The sequence below is a fragment of the Dendropsophus ebraccatus genome, chromosome 14, assembly GCF_027789765.1.
Source record: "Dendropsophus ebraccatus isolate aDenEbr1 chromosome 14, aDenEbr1.pat, whole genome shotgun sequence".
NCBI classification, from domain to species: Eukaryota; Metazoa; Chordata; class Amphibia; order Anura; family Hylidae; genus Dendropsophus; species Dendropsophus ebraccatus.
Window position 1 is genome coordinate 64,243,718 of NC_091467.1, and position 20,247 is coordinate 64,263,964.

Consider the following 20,247-nt stretch of genomic DNA (forward strand, 5'->3'; position numbering starts at 1 on the left):
TGACATCACTGATACACTTTATATTCATTAAAATACAGCTTATCAAATCAATAGGGACCAGTAAAATCACTGAGACACTTCATATTCATGAGAGTACAGCCTATCAAATCCCTAGAAGCCAGTGACATCACAGGAGCGTTACCTATTCATAAGAGTTCAGCCAAAACAATGCTAACCAATGACATCACCGATACACTTCATACAGTATTCATTATAATACAGCCGATCAAATCCCTAGGAGTCAGTGACATCACAGGAGCATTACCTATTTATAAGAATTCAGCCAATGAAATTATTAGTAACCAGTGACATACTTTTTATTTCTAAGAATGTAGCCTATCAACTGACTAGGAACCAATGACATTATCAGGACACATTATATCCATGAGAGTGCAGCCTATCAATTCACTAAGAGTTTATTTTTACCTGGAAAATACCTTAAAAATGTTAAAGTGACACTGTCACTCCCTATTTGCATTTTGCATGTTACAGCTTTCATTACTTATTTTATATCACACCTCATGGCGCTTGTTCTGGTAAAAAGTTGTTTTTATCACCTTTGGATTGATATATGTGGCCGGGGCCTCGCTGCCTTTGTGCCACATCGCTCAGCCCCTAGCGCCACTTAGCCCCACCCCCATTCGTGACGTCATCATCGCATAGGCCCCGCTCCCTCAGCGACCATTGGTGTGGGACAATTTAGTGGGGTGGGGCCTAGAGCTTTAGGCTGGCCCTTCCAATGGCTGCTGAGGGGGCAGGGCCTATGTGACGATGACTTCACGGATGGGGCGGGGCTAAGTGGTGCTAGGGGCGGAGCAATGTGGCACAAAGGCAGTGAGGCCCCGCCCACATATACCAATCCACAGGTGATAAAAACGACTTTTTACCAGAAAAAGCACCATGAGGTATAATATAAAATAAGTAATTAAAGCTGTAAAATTTACCATTTACACCTGTTGAGAGCAGTCAAAATGCAAAAAGGGGGTGACAGTGTCACTTTAAGTTAACTGGAAAAAAGACAGTAAGGGGACGGTCAGCTGAACATTTACAACCAATGCCAGACAGCTGCTGCTGCCAAGGCCAATACAGCCATGGGATGCATCAAAAGTGGCATGGATAGTTATGAAAAGAACATCGCTTTGGCTTTTGTACAAATCACTATGGATATTTGATAGGTCACATGGAATATTATGTACAGTGTTGGGCACTTGTATATAAGAAGGCCATGGCTGAACTAGATCGGGTGGTAAGGAGGGCGACTAAGGTTATTAGTGGTATTGGTGGATTACATTCATGTCATGTTTTTTTTCTTTTGAACCCTATTATAACCTTTTTGACTGTAATAAGGAACAAGCACCCGGTCCTATGTTTGGCAGGGTCCCATAGGTTGCACCCCCACATTTGTCATGATCAATATGCCACAAATGTCTTTATTAGGAACACTCCTGTAAATTTGTCAGTATCTTGTTGGTCTCACCGTGCCTCGTCTCTCCTTCCTTCCTACCCTCCCTCCGATATTATTTATTGTGCACAGGATTTGTATGCTTTCCAGACGAGGATTTGCTGCTCTCATTAATCACCTTCTAATGTCTTTTCAACACGTATCATTAGAAACAGTATTTTGCATTAGTCGAGCCACAGTCCAACACTTTCCAAAAAATGACGCGAGCACCTAAAATAATTACATAAAAGGTCACAACGACCAGTGAGATGAAAAAGTCTCCATGGCATAAGCGCAATGAAATGCTGTCGAGCCAAGGTAAGTGCAGGCACTCTATTTATAAGAGTAATGTATACGCATTCATTTACCAATTTCTGCTTTTATATAATTAGTTTTCTTATGGTGGCTAAATCACATATTAACTTACTGCAGATGATCTATTGGTTAATGGTCACTATAGTATGAAGCAACTGCATGTATAATGCAAACTCATACATCATACTCATACTACATCAGGTTATGCAGCGCTGGTCCAGCTTAAAGAGGATGTACCATCAGGTACACTCTCTTTAAAATTACACATGAGTCGGAGTCCTTTTTTTTTAACCGCGGCCCGGTTCCCGCATATGACGTCATCTATTCATGGTTACTGGGCTGGGGGTGAAGCACTGGAGGCGGGCCGTATGTGGGAATCGGGCCGCGGTTGAATAAAAGACCAGTGGAACCGGCTTCCCCGTGCCGGTGTTGTTCGATTCATGTGTAATTTTAAAGAGAATGTACCTGATGGTACATCCTCTTTAAGGTTACTCTCCAAAGTCCTGTCACCTATCACATAATAGAGTGGGCAGACAGACCTATCCCGACTGCAAGAAGACCTGGAAGACCTGCCAAAGCTTTGGGAAACAAAAAAAGATCTACCCAAGGTGCATAAAGACCAACTAAAGCTACCTCACATATATAAGGATTAACAAGATGTACCCAAGTCTATTTGAAGACCTGTCCAAACTAAATAAAAAAAGATCTACCTAGACTGTGTGAAGAGTAAGAAGTCCTAGCAGGGCTTGTTGATGCATAGGAAGACCTACCCCAGCAGCAAAAGATCTGGAAGACCTGTCCATGTCACATTAAGAAAAGGATAATATAGCAATGGTTCATAAAGAACCACAAGGGCTCCTGAAAGACCAGATCATAGGGACCTTAACAGTCTAAATGAATACCTAGAATGCCTTCCCACGCTACAGGAAAAGACGGAAGAACAGCCCAGACTGTACAAAGATCCTGTAGCCTACCATGGCTGTTTGAAGACCACACTGACGAGGGGCAAATACCCCGAAACGGCTGTCTGTGGGTGGAGGCCTGCCTTTGCAAGCCCTTGTCATGATCGCAATACTCGCATCTTGAGTTAGACATTGACAAAAGGGGCCACCCCGTTGTTTCCCTGTCTATGTTCCAATACTCGCAACCGAGTGGGACTTGAGGGGTTATTTATCGGGGTGGTGTGGTGCTCTCCCCATCATGGAGGCACCCCGTTGGCAACAGGCTAGAGATATCTGGCTATCCCGTGTTTTGAGACTCGTAACTGAGGCTCCACGGACTCTTGTTTTGCATATTAAAATTTTTGGGGGCATCAGTGGAGACTCTTGATTGAGTACTTCATTGGAATTTTTTTCGCTGTTCTCCTTGAGTTCAGTGATTACTGTGTTTTGCTGTTTGAAGACCAGACTGATCAAGCGAGTTCGCACAAAGACCTTGATAGGCTTCTCAAGCTGAATAATGAGAACTATCATGGCTGTATGAAGACCAACCAAGGTTGTATGAAGACCAGAGAGATTTAAACATTCTGCACAGTCTAACAGTTAAATAACAAGGAGATGGACCTACCCAGGCTGCATGAAAACCAAAAACAGCTACAAAAATTGTATGAAAAACGCATAGATCTGTCCAGTATACACGAAGACCTGGAAGACCTGCCTGAGCTATGAAAAGAAAAGGGATAGCTACCAAGGCTGCATGAAAACAAGGAAGACCCATTATGGCTACATGAAGACCAACCCGGTCTTGGAAAACTTGGAATACCTGACCAAGCTACATAAATAAGAAGATGATATTGCAAAGCTGAAGACCTACCGTGACTATATAAAGACCAAGGACTATGAACTATGAACTACCAAGGTTATATAAAGATCATGGAGACATACTTAGTCTACACAAAAGCCGGACCCAAGCATTATTAAAACAACTAAGACTAAACAGGTTAAATCAAGATCCCAGAGACCTAACTGGACAAAAATGGACTAAATAAAGGTCCAATAGATAGGAAGAAAAATCTACCCAAAACACTGGTGGCAAACACCAAGAGGAACTTTTTAGATTGCATAAAGACCAAGAAGGTCCACCATGGCTATTTGAAGACATAAAATGAGGAACACAGATTCAGGCCATTCAAAGAAAAGGTAGACCTATTCAGGCTACATAAAAGCAAGGTAAACTTACCTGAGCTACATGAAGGCAAAGTAAACCTACCCGGCTACATGAAGGCAAGGTACAGTAGACATACCCAGGCTACATGAAGGCAAGGTAGACCTACCCAGGCTACATGAAGGCAAGGTAGACCTACCCGGGCTACATGAAGGCAACGTAGACCTACCCAGGATACATGAAGGCAAGATAGACCTACCCGGGCTACATGAAGGCAACGTAGACCTACCCAGGATTAGCAACCAGCAAGAAGACCTTCTTAGTAGAAGACCGTCGGCAAAAAAAAAACTTGGTCCATGTAGTCTGCCCTTTTAGTATTTCCCTTCTTATTATCTTAGGATAGATATATGATTATCCCAGACAGGTTTAAATTTAGTTACTGTAGATTTACCAACCACATCTGATGGAAGTTTGTTCCAAGCATCTACTACTCTTTCAGTAATATTTTTTTATGCTGTTTATGATCTTTCCCCCAACTCTCACTGTCCTCTTGTTCTTGAGTTTACTTTTTTCTTTCTAAAAACACTTCCCTACTAGAGATGATCAAACATCGGAAAATCTTAGGTTCTATAGAACCAGAACCTTGTCGAACCTTCTGCATTTGATTCCCGATGCCTTTCCGATCTGTGGGGAAGGAGGAGACAGCCCGGAAACCGCCTAGGATTCCGGGATTCTGCCTATTACCTAGGTTGAATCCCGGAATTCCAGGCGGTTTCCGGGCTGTCTCCTCCTTCCCTGCGGACCGGGAAGGCATCGGGAATCAAATGCGGAAGGTTCAACAAGGTTCGAGTTCTATAGAACCTAAGATTTTCCCATGTTCGATCATCTCTATTCCCTACTGAAGCTTATTTAGTCATTAAACATATTTAAAGATTTCATATCATGTTCCCCATTTCCCTTCTTTCCTCCAGACTATACAGATTCAAATCCTTGAGTCCTGATGTGTTTTATGCCTGACACCCTCCACCATTTTTGTAGCCCGTCTTTGCACCCGTTCTAATTTATTAATATCTTTTTTTAGGTGAGGTCTCCAGAACTGGACACAGTATTCAAGATGTGGTCGCACTAGAGCTCTATACAGCAGGATCATAGTCTCCTCTTCCTACTGGTTATACCTCTAGCTATACAGCCCAGCATACAATTTGCTATCCCTACCACCTGGCTGCACTGGTGACTCATTTTAAGAAATCACTACCTCTAAATCCTTCTCTACTGAAGTCCTTGCCAACACAGAAGTCTAGGAAAACCTACTCATGATACATAAAGATCAAGAAGACCTACTCAAATGCAACAAACTTAATAACCATGCTCTTGTTCTTTCTGGCAATGGACTGGAATATAATGTTTCAGTAAGTAGGTAGAAAATCAATGTAAGTGTATCATATACACACACCAAAAAAAAAGACTTCTTCTTGCCTGACAAGGGTTAACATTTATTACCTGCAGGTCTATACAAAGTTCGCCTACAATTTCCTTAGGAATCAATGAGTGTACCTTGAGTTCCTTTAACATATGTTTCTATGGAAACTAATACAACTTTAATCCCCCCTCATTCCATTGTCCTACAGTATGTATATTGGATTTCCAGCTGGTGAATGACTTATAGAGCATGAAAAGCTCAAATTCATGACTAATCCTTCAGGTTTCCTTTGCTTGCAAGAATGTTAAGATTATAGCTTTATAATTCACGTCTGACTACAAGAGAATAGATAGCGGTATATAAAATATACATTGTGTAAGTATTGTCGGGTCTAGTCAGTCAGCGGGTTGGTCCATTGCACACCAATGTTGGTAGCTGGAAGCCATGCATGGTCCTGAAACATTCTCACAGCTCTGCCTGCTCAGCTTTAGTATGGCCCTAGGAAAGCCTAAGGCTATGTTCACACAGTACATCAGCATGTGTATTTCCATGGCAGACATCCAAGGCTGAAACTTGGCTTTCTGCCGGGGATATGAAGCACATTGCCTATACTTAAGCTTATCCTTAGATTTTCTATGAAGAATCCGTAGCATGTGTCTTATTCCCATGTCAACAAAAATATGTGGAAAAATGACTTTCGATATCCTTGGGTGGGCTTATGGAAACCACAACCATATGCATGGGATGAGGTCTTTGACGCCTAATCTGTAACATGAGAATGGTGAGAGTCCAGGGATACATATCACCAATGCAGGAAAGGTCATACTTAGAGGCTCTAAGTAAGTAAGACATATTTATGGAGGCAAGCCCAAGATGGCCAAATCACCAGGCAACCCCCATCGAAGAACCTATGCTTGGCTCCTCTATCCCGAGTAACTACAGGGGGCAAAGTGTGAGGGAGAAGTGGACTGGATCTCATGTTCTGGCAGGAGGATCATCATTTGGACTGACCTTATGGCTCTTCCTTTTTTGATGCTCAAGGAACTCATGGCTGGTCATGGTGTCCACCATAGAAACAACCAAAGAAGGTGGAAGGCTTTGGCCAAGATGGACCAGATCTGCTGAGATATCATCTGGGCATCTTATTAAAGAACAGATTGTCCCCACATTTGAACACTGTCCAAGCATTTCTCCTTTTATCTTCCATGTGAGTCACCAAATGTGAGGGGATGAAATGAATCACCAGCGTATAGGGGAATCAGATGTTCTTGTCGAAAATGAGTAATAGAATAATGTTGTGTGACACAGCAAAGTGAGACACTGCCTGATATGTCCAGAGAGGAAAAGCAATGAAAAGACGAGTCTTGTACCCCAAGTGTCATTATCCTGTACCCCAAGTGTCAGCGGATCATTATCCTGTACCCCAAGTGTCAGCGTGTCACTATCCTGTACCCCAAGTGTCATTATCCTGTACCCTAAGTGTCAGCGTTTCATTATCCTGCACCCCAAGAGTCAATATCCTTTACTCTAAATGATAGCGTGTCACTATCCTGTACCCCAAGTGTCAGCGTGTCACTATCCTGTACCCCAAGTGTCAGTGTGTAATTTTCCTTTACCCCAAGTCTTAGCCTGTCATTATCCTGTACCCCAAGTGTCACCGGATCATTATCCTGTACCCCAAGTGTTAGCGTGTCATTATCCTGTACCCCAAGTGTCAGCGTGTCATTATCCTGTACCCCAAGTGTCAGCGTATCATTATCCTGTATCCCAAGTGTCAGCGTGTCACTTTCCTGTACCCTAAGTGTCAGTGTCATTATCCTGTACCCAAGTGTCACTATCCTGTACCCCAAGTGTCAGCGTGTCACTATCCTGTACCCTAAGTGTCAGCGTATCATTATCCGGTACCCCAAGTGTCAGCGTGTCACTATCCTGTACCCCAAGTGTCAGTGTGTCACTATCCTGTACCCCAAGTGTCAGTGTGTCACTATCCTGTACCCCAAGTGTCACTATCCTGTACCCCAAGTGTCAGCGTATCATTATCCTGTACCCCAAGTGTCAGCGTATCATTATCCTGTACCCCAAGTGTTAGCGTGTCATTATCCTGTACCCCAAGTGTCAGCGTGTCACTATCCTGTACCCCAAGTGTCAGCGTGTCACTATCCCATACCCCAGGTGTCAGCATGTCACTATCCTGTACCCCAAGTGTCAGTGTCATTATCCTGTACCCCAAGTGTCACTATCCTGTACCCCATGTATCAGCATGTCATTATCCTGTACCCAGAGTGTCAGCGTATCACTATCCTGTACCCCAAGTGTCAGCATATTATTATCCTGTACCCCAAGTGTCAGTGTGTCACTATCCTGTACCCCAAGTGTCACTATCCTGTACCCCAAGTGTCACTATCCTTTACCACAAGTGTCAGTGTGTCATTATCCTGTACCCCAAGTGTCAGCGTATCATTATCCTGTACCCCAAGTGTCAGCGTGTCACTATCCTGTACCCCAAGTGTCAGTGTGTCACTATCCTGTACCCCAAGTGTCAGTGTGTTATTATCCTGTACCCCAAGTGTCAGTGTGTCACTATCCTGTACCCCAAGTGTCAGTGTGTCACTATCCTGTACCCCAAGTGTTAGCGTGTCATTATCCTGTACCCCAAGTGTCAGCGTATCATTATCCTGTACCCCAAGTGTCAGTGTGTCACTATCCTGTACCACAAGTGTCAGCGTGTCACTATCCCATACCCCAGGTGTCAGCATGTCACTATCCTGTACCCCAAGTGTCAGTGTCATTATCCTGTACCCCAAGTGTCACTATCCTGTACCCCATGTATCAGCATGTCATTATCCTGTACCCCAAGTGTCAGCATATTATTATCCTGTACCCCAAGTGTCAGTGTGTCACTATCCTGTACCCCAAGTGTCACTATCCTGTACCCTAAGTGTCACTATCCTTTACCCCAAGTGTCAGTGTGTCATTATCCTGTACCCCAAGTGTCAGCGTATCATTATCCTGTACCCCAAGTGTCAGTGTGTCACTATCCTGTACCCCAGGTGTCAGCGTGTCACTATCCTGTACCCCAAGTGTCAGTGTCATTATCCTGTACCCCAAGTGTCACTATCCTGTACCCCATGTATCAGCATGTCATTATCCTGTACCCCAAGTGTCAGCATATTATCCTGTACCCCAAGTGTCAGTGTGTCACTATCCTGTACCCCAAGTGTCAGCGTGTCACTATCCTGTACCCCAAGTGTCAGCGTGTCACTATCCTGTACCCCAAGTGTCATTATCCTGTACCATATGTGTCAGAGTGTCACTATCCTGTACCCCAAGTGTCAGTGTCATTATCCTGTACCCCAAGTGTCAGTGTGTCACTATCCTGTACCCCAAGTGTCCTTGTCCTGTACCCCAAGTGTCATTATCCTGTACCCCAAGTGTCAGCGTGTCACTGTGTGTCAGATGCCGCTGTGACATAATACATTTCTGGTCAGGGCCCTTGTGCGTCAGTACACATGATTGTCCGTGCATTGTCCTTGCACTGGGGGTATTTAGGTTTATCTTCCTATTTATAGGCTTATTATTCATGCATGGCATCAAGCACTAAAAGAACATATGTAAATCTCATGAAATAAACATGTGAACCAATCCATAAATCATTCTGTGCTCAGCATACATCATGCTATATATGGTGGCCGCTCTCTGTAAATAACATCACACTATTACATCATCCTTCAATAATATATCTCATGAATTCTTCATCTACAATGATCCACCTCCTCTCACCCCTCTGAGGACACTGCTCTGTGTACAGGCCCAGGAAGTGTTATCATAGGGTCACAAGATATCAGGAGCCTGTAACTTTCACTAATGGCGTAGTCCTGGAAAAAGAAGATATCTGAGTGATATCTCACATTTCATCGCCTATAAAGAAAGCATTACTGTGTCCCCCTGACAACACTCCCTGGCGCTATGTTCAGACCTCTTATGATAAATGGGATGTTTTGCATATATGTTTATATATATAAATCCGCTTTATAACGTACGGCACTTTAGTGGCGGCGGGCACGTCGGCTTTAATCACTCGTAAATGTTCTGTGTAATTGGATGTGTCTTTTGATGCGTTTTACGATCCAAGGTGATTACATTTGCAGCACATATGTGCTATACCCCGGCCCCGGCTGCATATTCATCCATCGTGAGTTTACATGAGATTGGAAAGATTAACAAGCGTGCGCAAATGTTACTGTCATCATGACCTTTGTGATAACACGCATCATGCCGCTTCATACAGCGTGTGACTGCAGCAACCAGCTCGCCGAAATGTAAGAGCTGGTCATGTGAAACCCGACTGAGATACACGATAACCCATGTATGTGATCATCACCATCCTCCTGCCAGGAGAAATGTCCACTACTGGTATACAACCTGTAACTATGTACTGTAAGATAGAGAGATATATGAGATAGATAGATAGATAGATAGATAGATAGATAGATAGATAGATAGATAGATAGATAGATAGATAGGAGATAGATAGGAGATAGATAAACACACACACACACACACACACACACACACACCTTTAAAGGGAATATACCACACACTATGGCAGCCTCCTCAGTGTATACAGGGCTCCTCATCACACACTATGGCTGCCTCCTCAGTGTATACAGGGCTCCTCATCACACACTATGGCAGCCTCCTCAGTGTATACAGGGCTCCTCATCACACACTATGGCAGCCTCCAGTGTATACAGGGCTCCTCATCACACACTATGGCAGCCTCCAGTGTATACAGGGCTCCTCATCACACACTATAGCTGCCCCCTCAGTGTATACAGGGCTCCTCATCACACACTATAGCTGCCCCCTCAGTGTATACAGGGCTCCTCATCACACACTATAGCAGCCCCCTCAGTGTATACAGGGCTCCTCATCACACACTATGGCAGCCTCCAGTGTATACAGGGCCCCTCATCACACACTATGGCTGCCCCCTCAGTGTATACAGGGCTCCTCATCACACACTATGGCAGCCTCCAGTGTATACAGGGCTCCTCATCACACACTATGGCAGCCTCCAGTGTATACAGGGCTCCTCATCACACACTATGGCAGCCTCCAGTGTATACAGGGCTCCTCATCACACACTATGGCAGCCTCCAGTGTATACAGGGCTCCTCATCACACACTATGGCAGCCTCCTCAGTGTATACAGGGCTCCTCATCACACACTATAGCAGCCTCCTCAGTGTATACAGGGCTCCTCATCACACACTATGGCTGCCTCCTCAGTGTATACAGGGCTCCTCATCACACACTATAGCAGCCTCCTCAGTGTATACAGGGCTCCTCATCACACACTATGGCTGCCTCCAGTGTATACAGGGCTCCTCATCACACACTATGGCAGCCTCCTCAGTGTATACAGGGCTCCTCATCACACACTATGGCAGCCTCCAGTGTATACAGGGCTCCTCATCACACACTATAGCTGCCTCCTCAGTGTATACAGGGCTCCTCATCACACACTATGGCAGCCTCCAGTGTATACAGGGCTCCTCATCACACACTATGGCAGCCTCCTCAGTGTATACAGGGCTCCTCATCACACACTATGGCAGCCTCCAGTGTATACAGGGCTCCTCATCACACACTATGGCAGCCTCCTCAGTGTATACAGGGCTCCTCATCACACACTATGGCAGCCTCCAGTGTATACAGGGCTCCTCATCACACACTATAGCTGCCTCCTCAGTGTATACAGGGCTCCTCATCACACACTATGGCAGCCTCCTCAGTGTATACAGGGCTCCTCATCACACACTATGGCTGCCTCCTCAGTGTATACAGGGCTCCTCATCACACTATGGCTGCCTCCTCAGTGTATACAGGGCTCCTCATCACACACTATGGCAGCCTCTTCAGTGTATACAGGGCTCCTCATCACACACTATGGCTGCCTCCTCAGTGTATACAGGGCTCCTCATCACACACTATGGCAGCCTCTTCAGTGTATACAGGGCTCCTCATCACACACTATAGCAGCCTTCAGTGTATACAGGGCTCCTCATCACACACTATAGCTGCCCCCTCAGTGTATACAGGGCTCCTCATCACACACTATGGGAGCCTCCTCAGTGTATACAGGGCTCCTCATCACACACTATGGCAGCCTCCAGTGTATACAGGGCTCCTCTTCTGTACAAGCACCACAGCTCTCACCTGCCTGTTCCCGGGGGGCCGTGTCTCCTGCAGCACTTCCTGTGTGTCTGCCCTCCCCCGTGCAGCTGCTGTCTCTCCCACCTTCTGTCTGTGCCTCCTCGGTCCCAGTTCTCCCTCTCTGCTTCTCCCTCAGCGTTCTTCACCCCTGCAGCATGGAAGAGGCAGGCGGCCAGCTGGGGGGGGGGGGGGGGGGCGCCCCGGCAGACAGGCAGCGCATCTAACTTCCATTTCTAAGTTAGGTGTGCAGTGCAGCTCTCTGTCTGCCAGAGCGCCCCCTTGCTGGCTGGGAGTGAGGCGCCTTGTGCAAGTGCACAGGGCGCACACCCCAAAGGCCGGCCCTGGATCGATAGATAGATAGATATGCAGAGAATCCACAGCACTCCAGCGTAGTGAAAAAGCTCTATAGGCTGTGTTTTTTCAGTCAATTCATAGTGCAACACTCCAAACACAACGTTTCAGTGACTCTCTGTCACCATTTTCAAGCGTTAAAAATGGTGACAGAGAGTCACTGAAACGTTGCGTTTGGAGTGTTGCACTATGAACTGACTAAAAAAAAACACAGCCTATAGAGCTTTTTCACTACGCTGGAGTGCTGTGGATTCTCTGCATATATATTCACTACGATCTTTGGTCTGGATCAAGATCCCCTGGCACCACCAATACTACATTAAAGCAGTGCTGCTTCTTCTCTTTTACTAGATAGATAGGAGATAGATAGATAGATAGATAGATAGATAGATAGATAGGAGATAGATAGATAGATAGGAGATAGATAGATAGATAGATAGATAGATAGGAGATAGATAGATAGATAGATAGATAGATAGATAGATAGGAGATAGATAGATAGATAGATAGATAGATAGATAGGAGATAGATAGATAGATAGGAGATAGATAGATAGGAGATAGATAGATAGATAGATAGATAGATAGATAGATAGTAGATAGGAGATAGATAGATAGATAGATGGATAGATAGATAGGAGATAGATAGATAGATATAAGATAGATGGATAGGTGGACAATAGATAAATAGATAGGAGATAGGTAGGTAGATATATTAATAGATATAAGATAGATAGATCATAACTAGGTAACACATTAGGGATCTATCTCCTATCTATCTATCTATCTATCTCCTATGTATCTGTCATCTATCCATCTATCTATCTACCATATCTATCTCTCTGTCCAAGACTATGCTTCCTTCCCTTTGCTCTCCTCACCAGGTGACTCCCCTCTGACTAGCAGTATGGGGTCGGGATGGACGCCTGTGTATGGTAGATAGGATGGCTCCGGTGATGCAGCACACTTGCTGGAGGGCCTTTCGGCACCGGTTGGGGAGAGCTGGAGTCAGTCTTTGGTTGAATAATGTTCTTCCAAGAGCAGCAGCGGTGAATGTAAGAAAATGAATAAGAATATTTTAGGCCCCTAAGGCAGCTCAGGAACATTAACCTCCAGTGCTGAACAGTTGGTTGTATGAAAACATGGATTTCATATCTGCAGAATAAAAGATGGTGTGATTTTGGGACAGAGCTGATGAAATCTTCAAGCTGTTTGGTATGAGGAGCAGATTTCCTTCCATCCTGTGTGGTTAATATTAAGTAGTAAAAAAATATTTTTCTTTACTACTATATAGTGTAATTAAGTGAAAATAAAGCAAAAAAGAAAGGGAAATAGAATGAAAAAGGGGGAAGGAAATAAGGAAGAGAGAGAAGGAAGCAATATTATAGCAAAAGAATTAAAGGAATTTATGAATGAAGGAAGGAAGGAAGGGAGGGAGGAAGGGAGGGAGGGAGGGAGGGAGGAAGGGAGGGAGGAAGGGAGGAAGAAAGGAAGGAAAAAGAAAATGAGGGAGAAAATGAAAGTCAAGAAGGGAATAAGGAAGATAGAAAATGAAAGTTAAGAACGGAGGAAGGAAGGAAAAAGAAAAAGAAAGGAAAGTAGAAAATCAAAATCAAGAAGGAAGGAAGAAAGGAAGGAAGGGTAGGGTGAAAATAAAGCAAAAAAGAAGGGGGAATAGTATGAAAAAGGGGAACAGGTGAAGAAAATAAGGGAGAGAGAGAAGGAAGCAACCTTGGAGCAAAAGGAAGGAAGGGAGGGAAGGAAGGGAAGGAAGAAAGGAAGGAAGGAAGGAAGGAAGGAAGGAAGGGTAGGGTGAAAATAAAGCAAAAAAGAAGGGGGAATAGTATGAAAAAGGGGAACAGGTGAAGAAAATAAGGGAGAGAGAGAAGGAAGCAACCTTGGAGCAAAAGGAAGGAAGGGAGGGAAGGAAGGGAAGGAAGAAAGGAAGGAAGGAAGGAAGGAAGGGAGGGAGGAAGGAAGGAAGGAAGGAAGGGGAAGGAAGGAAGGAAGGAAGGAAGGAAGGGAGGGAGGGAGGGAGGGAGGGAGGGAGGGAGGAAGGAAGGAAGGAAGGAAAGGGAAGGAAGGAAGGAAGGAACGAAGGACATGAGAGACAAGAAGGAAGCAAGGGTAAGGGGAAAATAAAGCATAAAAGAAAAGGGAAATAGTATGAAAAAGGGGAAGGAAATTAGGAACAGAGAGAAGGAAGCAACATTGGAGCAAAATAATTAAATAAGAAAATGAAGGAAGCAAGGAAAAAGAAAGGAAGGAAGGTAAGAAGAAAATGAAACAACTATGGAAAAGAAATAATGAAGAACAGGGAAAAAGAAATAAAGAGAGAAGTAAGAGATAGAAACAAGAATGGTAGGAAAAAGAGAGAGAGAGAGAGAGAGAGAGAGAGAGAGAGAGAGAGAGACAGCATCAAAGGAAAGAAGAGAGAGATGGTAAAGTACCAAAGAAAGGAAGAAGGAAATGGAGGGGAAGGAAATGAAAGGATGGTGTGACATGAAGGAAGAGGAAAAAAAGGAAGGACGAAGGAGCTGTTTCTTTATCCTGTGGGTTTATTATTAAGTAGTAAAAATGACTATATAATGTAACTATATGTAATGTAAGAAAGAGAGCAAGGAAAGAAAAGAGAAAAAGGAAAGGAAAGAAGAAAAATATAAAGATGGGAAGGAAGGCAGGAAAGAAAGAAAAGAAGGAAGTCAAGAAAAGAGAAAAAGTAAGGATGGAAACAACATATAAGAAATGAAGGAAAGAAAAATGGAAGAAGGGAAAAGAGAAAAAGAAGGATAAGGGATAGAGAAACAGTGAATAAAAAGATGAAGATGAAGGAGGGAAGGAATACAAAATTATTAGAAAAAAAGGAAAGATAGGATAGATAGATAGATAGATAGATAGATAGATAGATAGATAGATAGATAGGAGATAGATAGATAGATAGATAGATAGATAGATAGATAGATAGATAGGAGATAGATAGATAGGAGATAGATAGATAGATAGATAGATAGATAGATAGGAGATAGATAGATAGATAGATAGATAGATAGATAGATAGGAGATAGATAGATAGATAGATAGATAGATAGATAGATAGATAGATAGGAGATAGATAGGAGATAGATAGGAGATAGATAGGAGATAGATAGATAGATAGATAGATAGATAGATAGATAGATAGATAGATAGATAGATAGATAGGAGATAGATAGATAGATAGGAGATAGATAGATAGATAGATAGGAGATGGATAGATAGATAGATAGATAGATAGATAGATAGATAGATAGATAGATAGATAGATAGATAGATAGGAGATGGATAGATAGATAGATAGATAGATAGATAGATAGATAGATAGATAGATAGATAGGGGATAGATGGATTGGTAGATCAGATCCGCTGCTTGGTGTTTTAGTAGAGATCCAGTGTTATCAGAGCTTTTATATTACATAGAGGCACAGACCAGCATAAGCCGCCATCCCACATGACATAGAGGTCACATGGCAGCGTACACCATCAGGGTGCCACAAATGTACGGATATCAGGTTACAGTACAGGATGTTGCAGGACTGATCCTGCATCAATGTCGCTTACTAGATTCCAGTTTCATCAGGATATGGTCATTATACACAGGACAGCTCTGCAAAGTGATGGCTCATATACTGTGTATCCATTCCTCATCATGTACTATACTCTAGCTTCATCAGGGTACTGCCATTATACACAGGACAGCTCTGCAGAGGGAACGCTCATAAACTGTGTATCCATTCCTCATCACTTTCAGCATCTGTTTTCGCTCAGTGAACTGAAGACATCACAGACTAATGACTATATAATGGCTATATAAACTGGATTACACTACAGCACCTCACCCACTCCTTATATATGTTATATGTCATCCCTGAAACTCCACCCCACCCATATCCCCCCATCATCACAACTCTACAGGTCACAGGAATTTTGCCTATTTTGTTTTTGAGCAACCTGAGGGCGGAGAACGACACCCAGTACACAGGATCTGTTGCATCTGACTGATCCAGAGTGCAAACATTACATGAGTAATCCTATGTATACCACCAGACAGCCACTGTAATAATAGCATTGTGTATCCAGATAGATAGATAGAGGATAGATAGATAGATAGATAGATCTATCTATCTGTGTATCTATCTATCTATAATCTATCTATCTATCTATCTATCTATCTATCTATCATGGCAAGAGGCCACAGAAACATTGTTTCTTACTGAAATTTTGCTGTGCTGCACCTGTTCGTCTGATGGAATAAAATTTGCCTTTTTTCCACTACAGTATATTGAAGTGCCAATAGATATTTATCTTTTCTATCTATCTCCTATCTATCTATCTATCTATCTATCTATCTATCTATCTATCTATCTCCTATCTATCTATCTATCTATCTCCTATCTATCTATCTATCTCCTATCTATCTATCTATCTATCTATCTATCTATCTATCTATCTATCTATCTATCATGGCAAGAGGCCACAGAAACATTGTTTCTTACTGAAATTTTGCTGTGCTGCACCTGTTCGTCTGATGGAATAAAATTTGCCTTTTTTCCACTACAGTATATTGAAGTGCCAATAGATATTTATCTTTTCTATCTATCTCCTATCTATCTATCTATCTATCTATCTATCTTTTCTATCTGTCTGTAATATCTATCTATCTATCTATGTATCTATCTCCTATCTATCTATCTCCTCTCTATCTCCTATCTATCTATCTATCTATCTATCTTTTCTATCTGTCTGTAATATCTATCTATCTATCTATCTATCTATCTATCTATCTATCTCCTATCTATCTATCTCCTATCTATCTATCTATCTATCTTCTGTAGATATCTATCTATCTTCTTTATACTGTTCATGTAACTTTATCATTTCTGTGTCTTATCACATTCCCATCGGTTCAGTATTGAGTATTGGCCTTCCTACGGATTTCTGAAAACATCTATGAAGAATCTGCCATGTATTACTAAGTACCTGGTGGTTCGATCTCTCACCAGAGTGAATCAGAAATCTTAAGGTGACATCCAATGCTGTGCAGCAGTATTGTCACCATCTTCTCTACAAGCCCACAAAGGCTCGGCGACAACCCAGGCGAGAGGCATCTCGCCAGCCATATTAGTTGGCCCATAGAGGGGGCACTTTTTTAATTTCTTTACTTTGTGGTCATATACCTGATGGCAGTCATCATTACGTAATGTGAGGCGGCATCTGATTGGTGGAGAGTGACCTCATTATAAGAACCTTCTCTCAATTGATATCTAGTTTCCAAAAACTCCTTGGCATGTATTCTGAGATGCCGATTCGATTATGGATGATGCTAACACGTTTTATGTGAGGTCATTCATTCCCCTCTTCATTTACACGTCATACTGTTTGTACAGGATACAGCGCTGTTCAGCCTGATCTTCCTAGTTCATGAATATAATGAAAGATCTACAGTGAAGATGGAGGTGGTACAGAAAGTGAATGAAACTGAGGATTTCCATTAGTGGCCACTTTGTCCCCTCTCTTGGAACTGAGTTTGAAACCCAATCTGGAGACAAGAGAGGGGGAAAAGTGGCCATGTTTTTGTAGCACTGGATAACCCCCTTTAAGAACATCTAAGCCGACCATCCAAGGTATATGGGGTCCTCCTGACTCCCCTGATGAAAGATGTTGGGGATAAGAAGGATCAGTCAGGTTGGCTTCCAATTGCCCATTCGTTCAGTTCTACCAAGAAAGTCAATGTCAGGGGTGTCTGGCAGCCTCTTTCTCCTCTCTCCCCATGCAGAACACATGCATGCTTGACTGAGAACCTTTATGGGGGAATCAGGAGGGATAGATATTAGCGTGATCAGCGGACAGCTATCTAAACTCTGTGGCCAGCTTTAATGCAATTCCTTTCTTTGCCGAAGCTGCTCAGATCTCAAGAGAAGGATTTAGGAATCTGGCTGATGGGATTAGATGGAGATTGTCATCTTCTATAGTCAATGATCATCGATGGATGAAGTTGTTGTGTTGAGTTGTTCCGTAGTTGACAACAGTGGGGAACCTCAGGATGGGATGTCTGACTGTCCCGCCATAGTAGGGATAGATACTCTGACTAATGGGCCCTTCACCATCTTTTGGTGATCAAAGGGTCTACATCTTTGGTCTCAGAAGCCCTTCCTCATGAGAAGACTTTTTGTAAGGACTTTGATTCCCTCTTGGTCACAATTAAAGAAGACATTGCTCCTCTGTGACCTTCAGGACATGGTGTAGACTGATCAGATCATTGACTGTACAGTTTGTTCCCCTGGCCCCTCCACAACTTTCATTAAGAAAACAAATCATTCTCAGCCTGGTTAATGAGAAAACACGACACATGATGGAAGAACATGTGAAATATCCTGATGTAACAACCCTCCGTAGAGGAATTCAGATCTCTACGTACCAGACATGGTGTTAATGACAACATTTTCTAGTCTTAAACCCGTTAAATATGCAACAGCCATTTATTTTCTGTACAACAACCGACTGTCACATCAGGTTTGAGGAGCAGTAATGGATTGGAAGAGTCGCAGGACCCATGTGTCTTATTAATGGACAGCCGGGGCTGGATATCCCGAATGGATGTTATGTAATACAACAGAACATAAAAAGAACAAAGGAAGCGTAAAAGAATGAATGTACCATGAGCTAAAGACCTGTATGTAGGCCTTTCCTGCACAACCACATACATGGACTTCTCATGAATCCATGATGAGTTCAGAAATTGCTTGGGACAATCATTCATGTAAAATAATAGGGTCATAAATAATAAAGGAAACTATTAAAAGTAATAAAAAAACTACATTCTTGCCCAAATCAATTAACTTTCTAGTCAAGAATTCAATTCTGGAAACACTACGAGAAGATTAAGCTTATCGCTGACGAAATCTCAGATGGAGATGGAGATGAAGACCACACTAAGAAACCCAAAAACTGGATATTTTGAGAAACAGACACTTAGTAATGAAAGAACCTTAAGACAACCAAGGGGACCAGCAGAAGTTTACACCTTTGCAATAGTTTTTGGAAATATTGGTTAGTATTTCTATGCGTGGTCAAGACATTGGGTCATCTTACCTGTGGATGTTCATTTCCCGAGGTGGTCGTCTCGCTTTGTCGTAAGCCACTTTGGCAAATATCCCAACGATAAATATGAAGGTAATGACCCCACAGGTGATGTATACAGTGGTGTTAGTTTTATCATTGAGTGGGTCGTAGGCATCGACTTCCACCATAACATCGTTCGGTTTGGTGGTCACAACCCAAATCAACTTCTTACACTGGATTTGGTCCAGTCTTTTGTTCCGTTGTTCACAGCAATAACGTAAAGAACATGTCCCACAACAGTAGGGGTGGGTGGTGTGGTTACAGTCAAACTCTTTGTCCCACTGACCACTGACATCATAATAGCCCAAGCACTTCTCGTAAGGTAGCGGAACCGGGTTTTTTACCTTCCTGGTGGTGACCGGAAGGGGCACAGCTGTGGCGTTAAGGTCCTTCGCTTTGGGAGGGTTGGCCGGCTTTTTGGAGGGACCTTGGTTCTTGTTGCCTTTAGCTTTTGCTGCGGCATCACAATGATAAAGAAGACCGAGTGGATCTAAGTAGACCACAAGAAGTAACACGTGTTGCCACCTCATGATCAACCGGTACCCAGCCTTGAACCTTGAAAATAAGGTGAGGCAGAAGTGATTATTCTTTGCCTAGTGGATATATATGGCAAACTATAAGGTGAAGGCTTGGATTCTAGTCCTAAATATAGCGTCCCCTCCAATCTGACATTGTCCATGAGCTCATTCTTCTCTCCGTCATCGAGATATTCCACTGGTGGTGGCACCAGAACACTTGATAGTCACGCAACTTATCCCAGATCGAGGGCTGCCTAAATGTTCAACATGTAGATCGGCTTCCGGATACATCCCAATGAGAGCGGTGCCAAGAAAGGATTGACCATATGCATGTCGAGGGACGCTTTAGCCCATCATATGTGTCGGCATCTCCTGGATATGGGGGATAGAGAATAGAAATAGAATTAACAATTGGAGCTCGGTACCCCTCCTTATGTTAATGTGTGCACAAGCATTATAAACCCCACCGCCCCGTGGGGCTGGATCCACACAGTAGTGCCTCACCGCATGTATAATGCACACTGGCAGCTAACAGCTGACTCTCTGTATTAATTCAAGGATGAAGAAGAAGGCGAAAAGGAGACATAATATTGATTCTCAAAGCTTCTTTTTCCTCCCTTTCTGAATCCGTATTCTGGATGGTAGAGCTGTAGGATCCCAGGAGAAAGCCGTCGGCATCTAACGGCTCCGAATGCAGACACATCAAGGAGCTTCAGTACAACC

At 43.2% G+C, this 20,247-nt stretch overlaps 1 protein-coding gene across 1 annotated transcript in view; it reads right to left on the minus strand.

Moving 5' to 3' along the window:
• Positions 1-19,536, minus strand: part of SHISA6 (shisa family member 6) — a 185,059-nt gene extending 165,523 nt beyond the window's left edge. Inside the window, exon 1 of the mRNA XM_069951906.1 lies at positions 18,977-19,536. Coding sequence (XP_069808007.1) covers positions 18,977-19,536 — 560 coding nt within the window. The remainder of the gene's footprint in view (positions 1-18,976) is intronic.
• Positions 19,537-20,247: the final 711 nt, after the last annotated feature.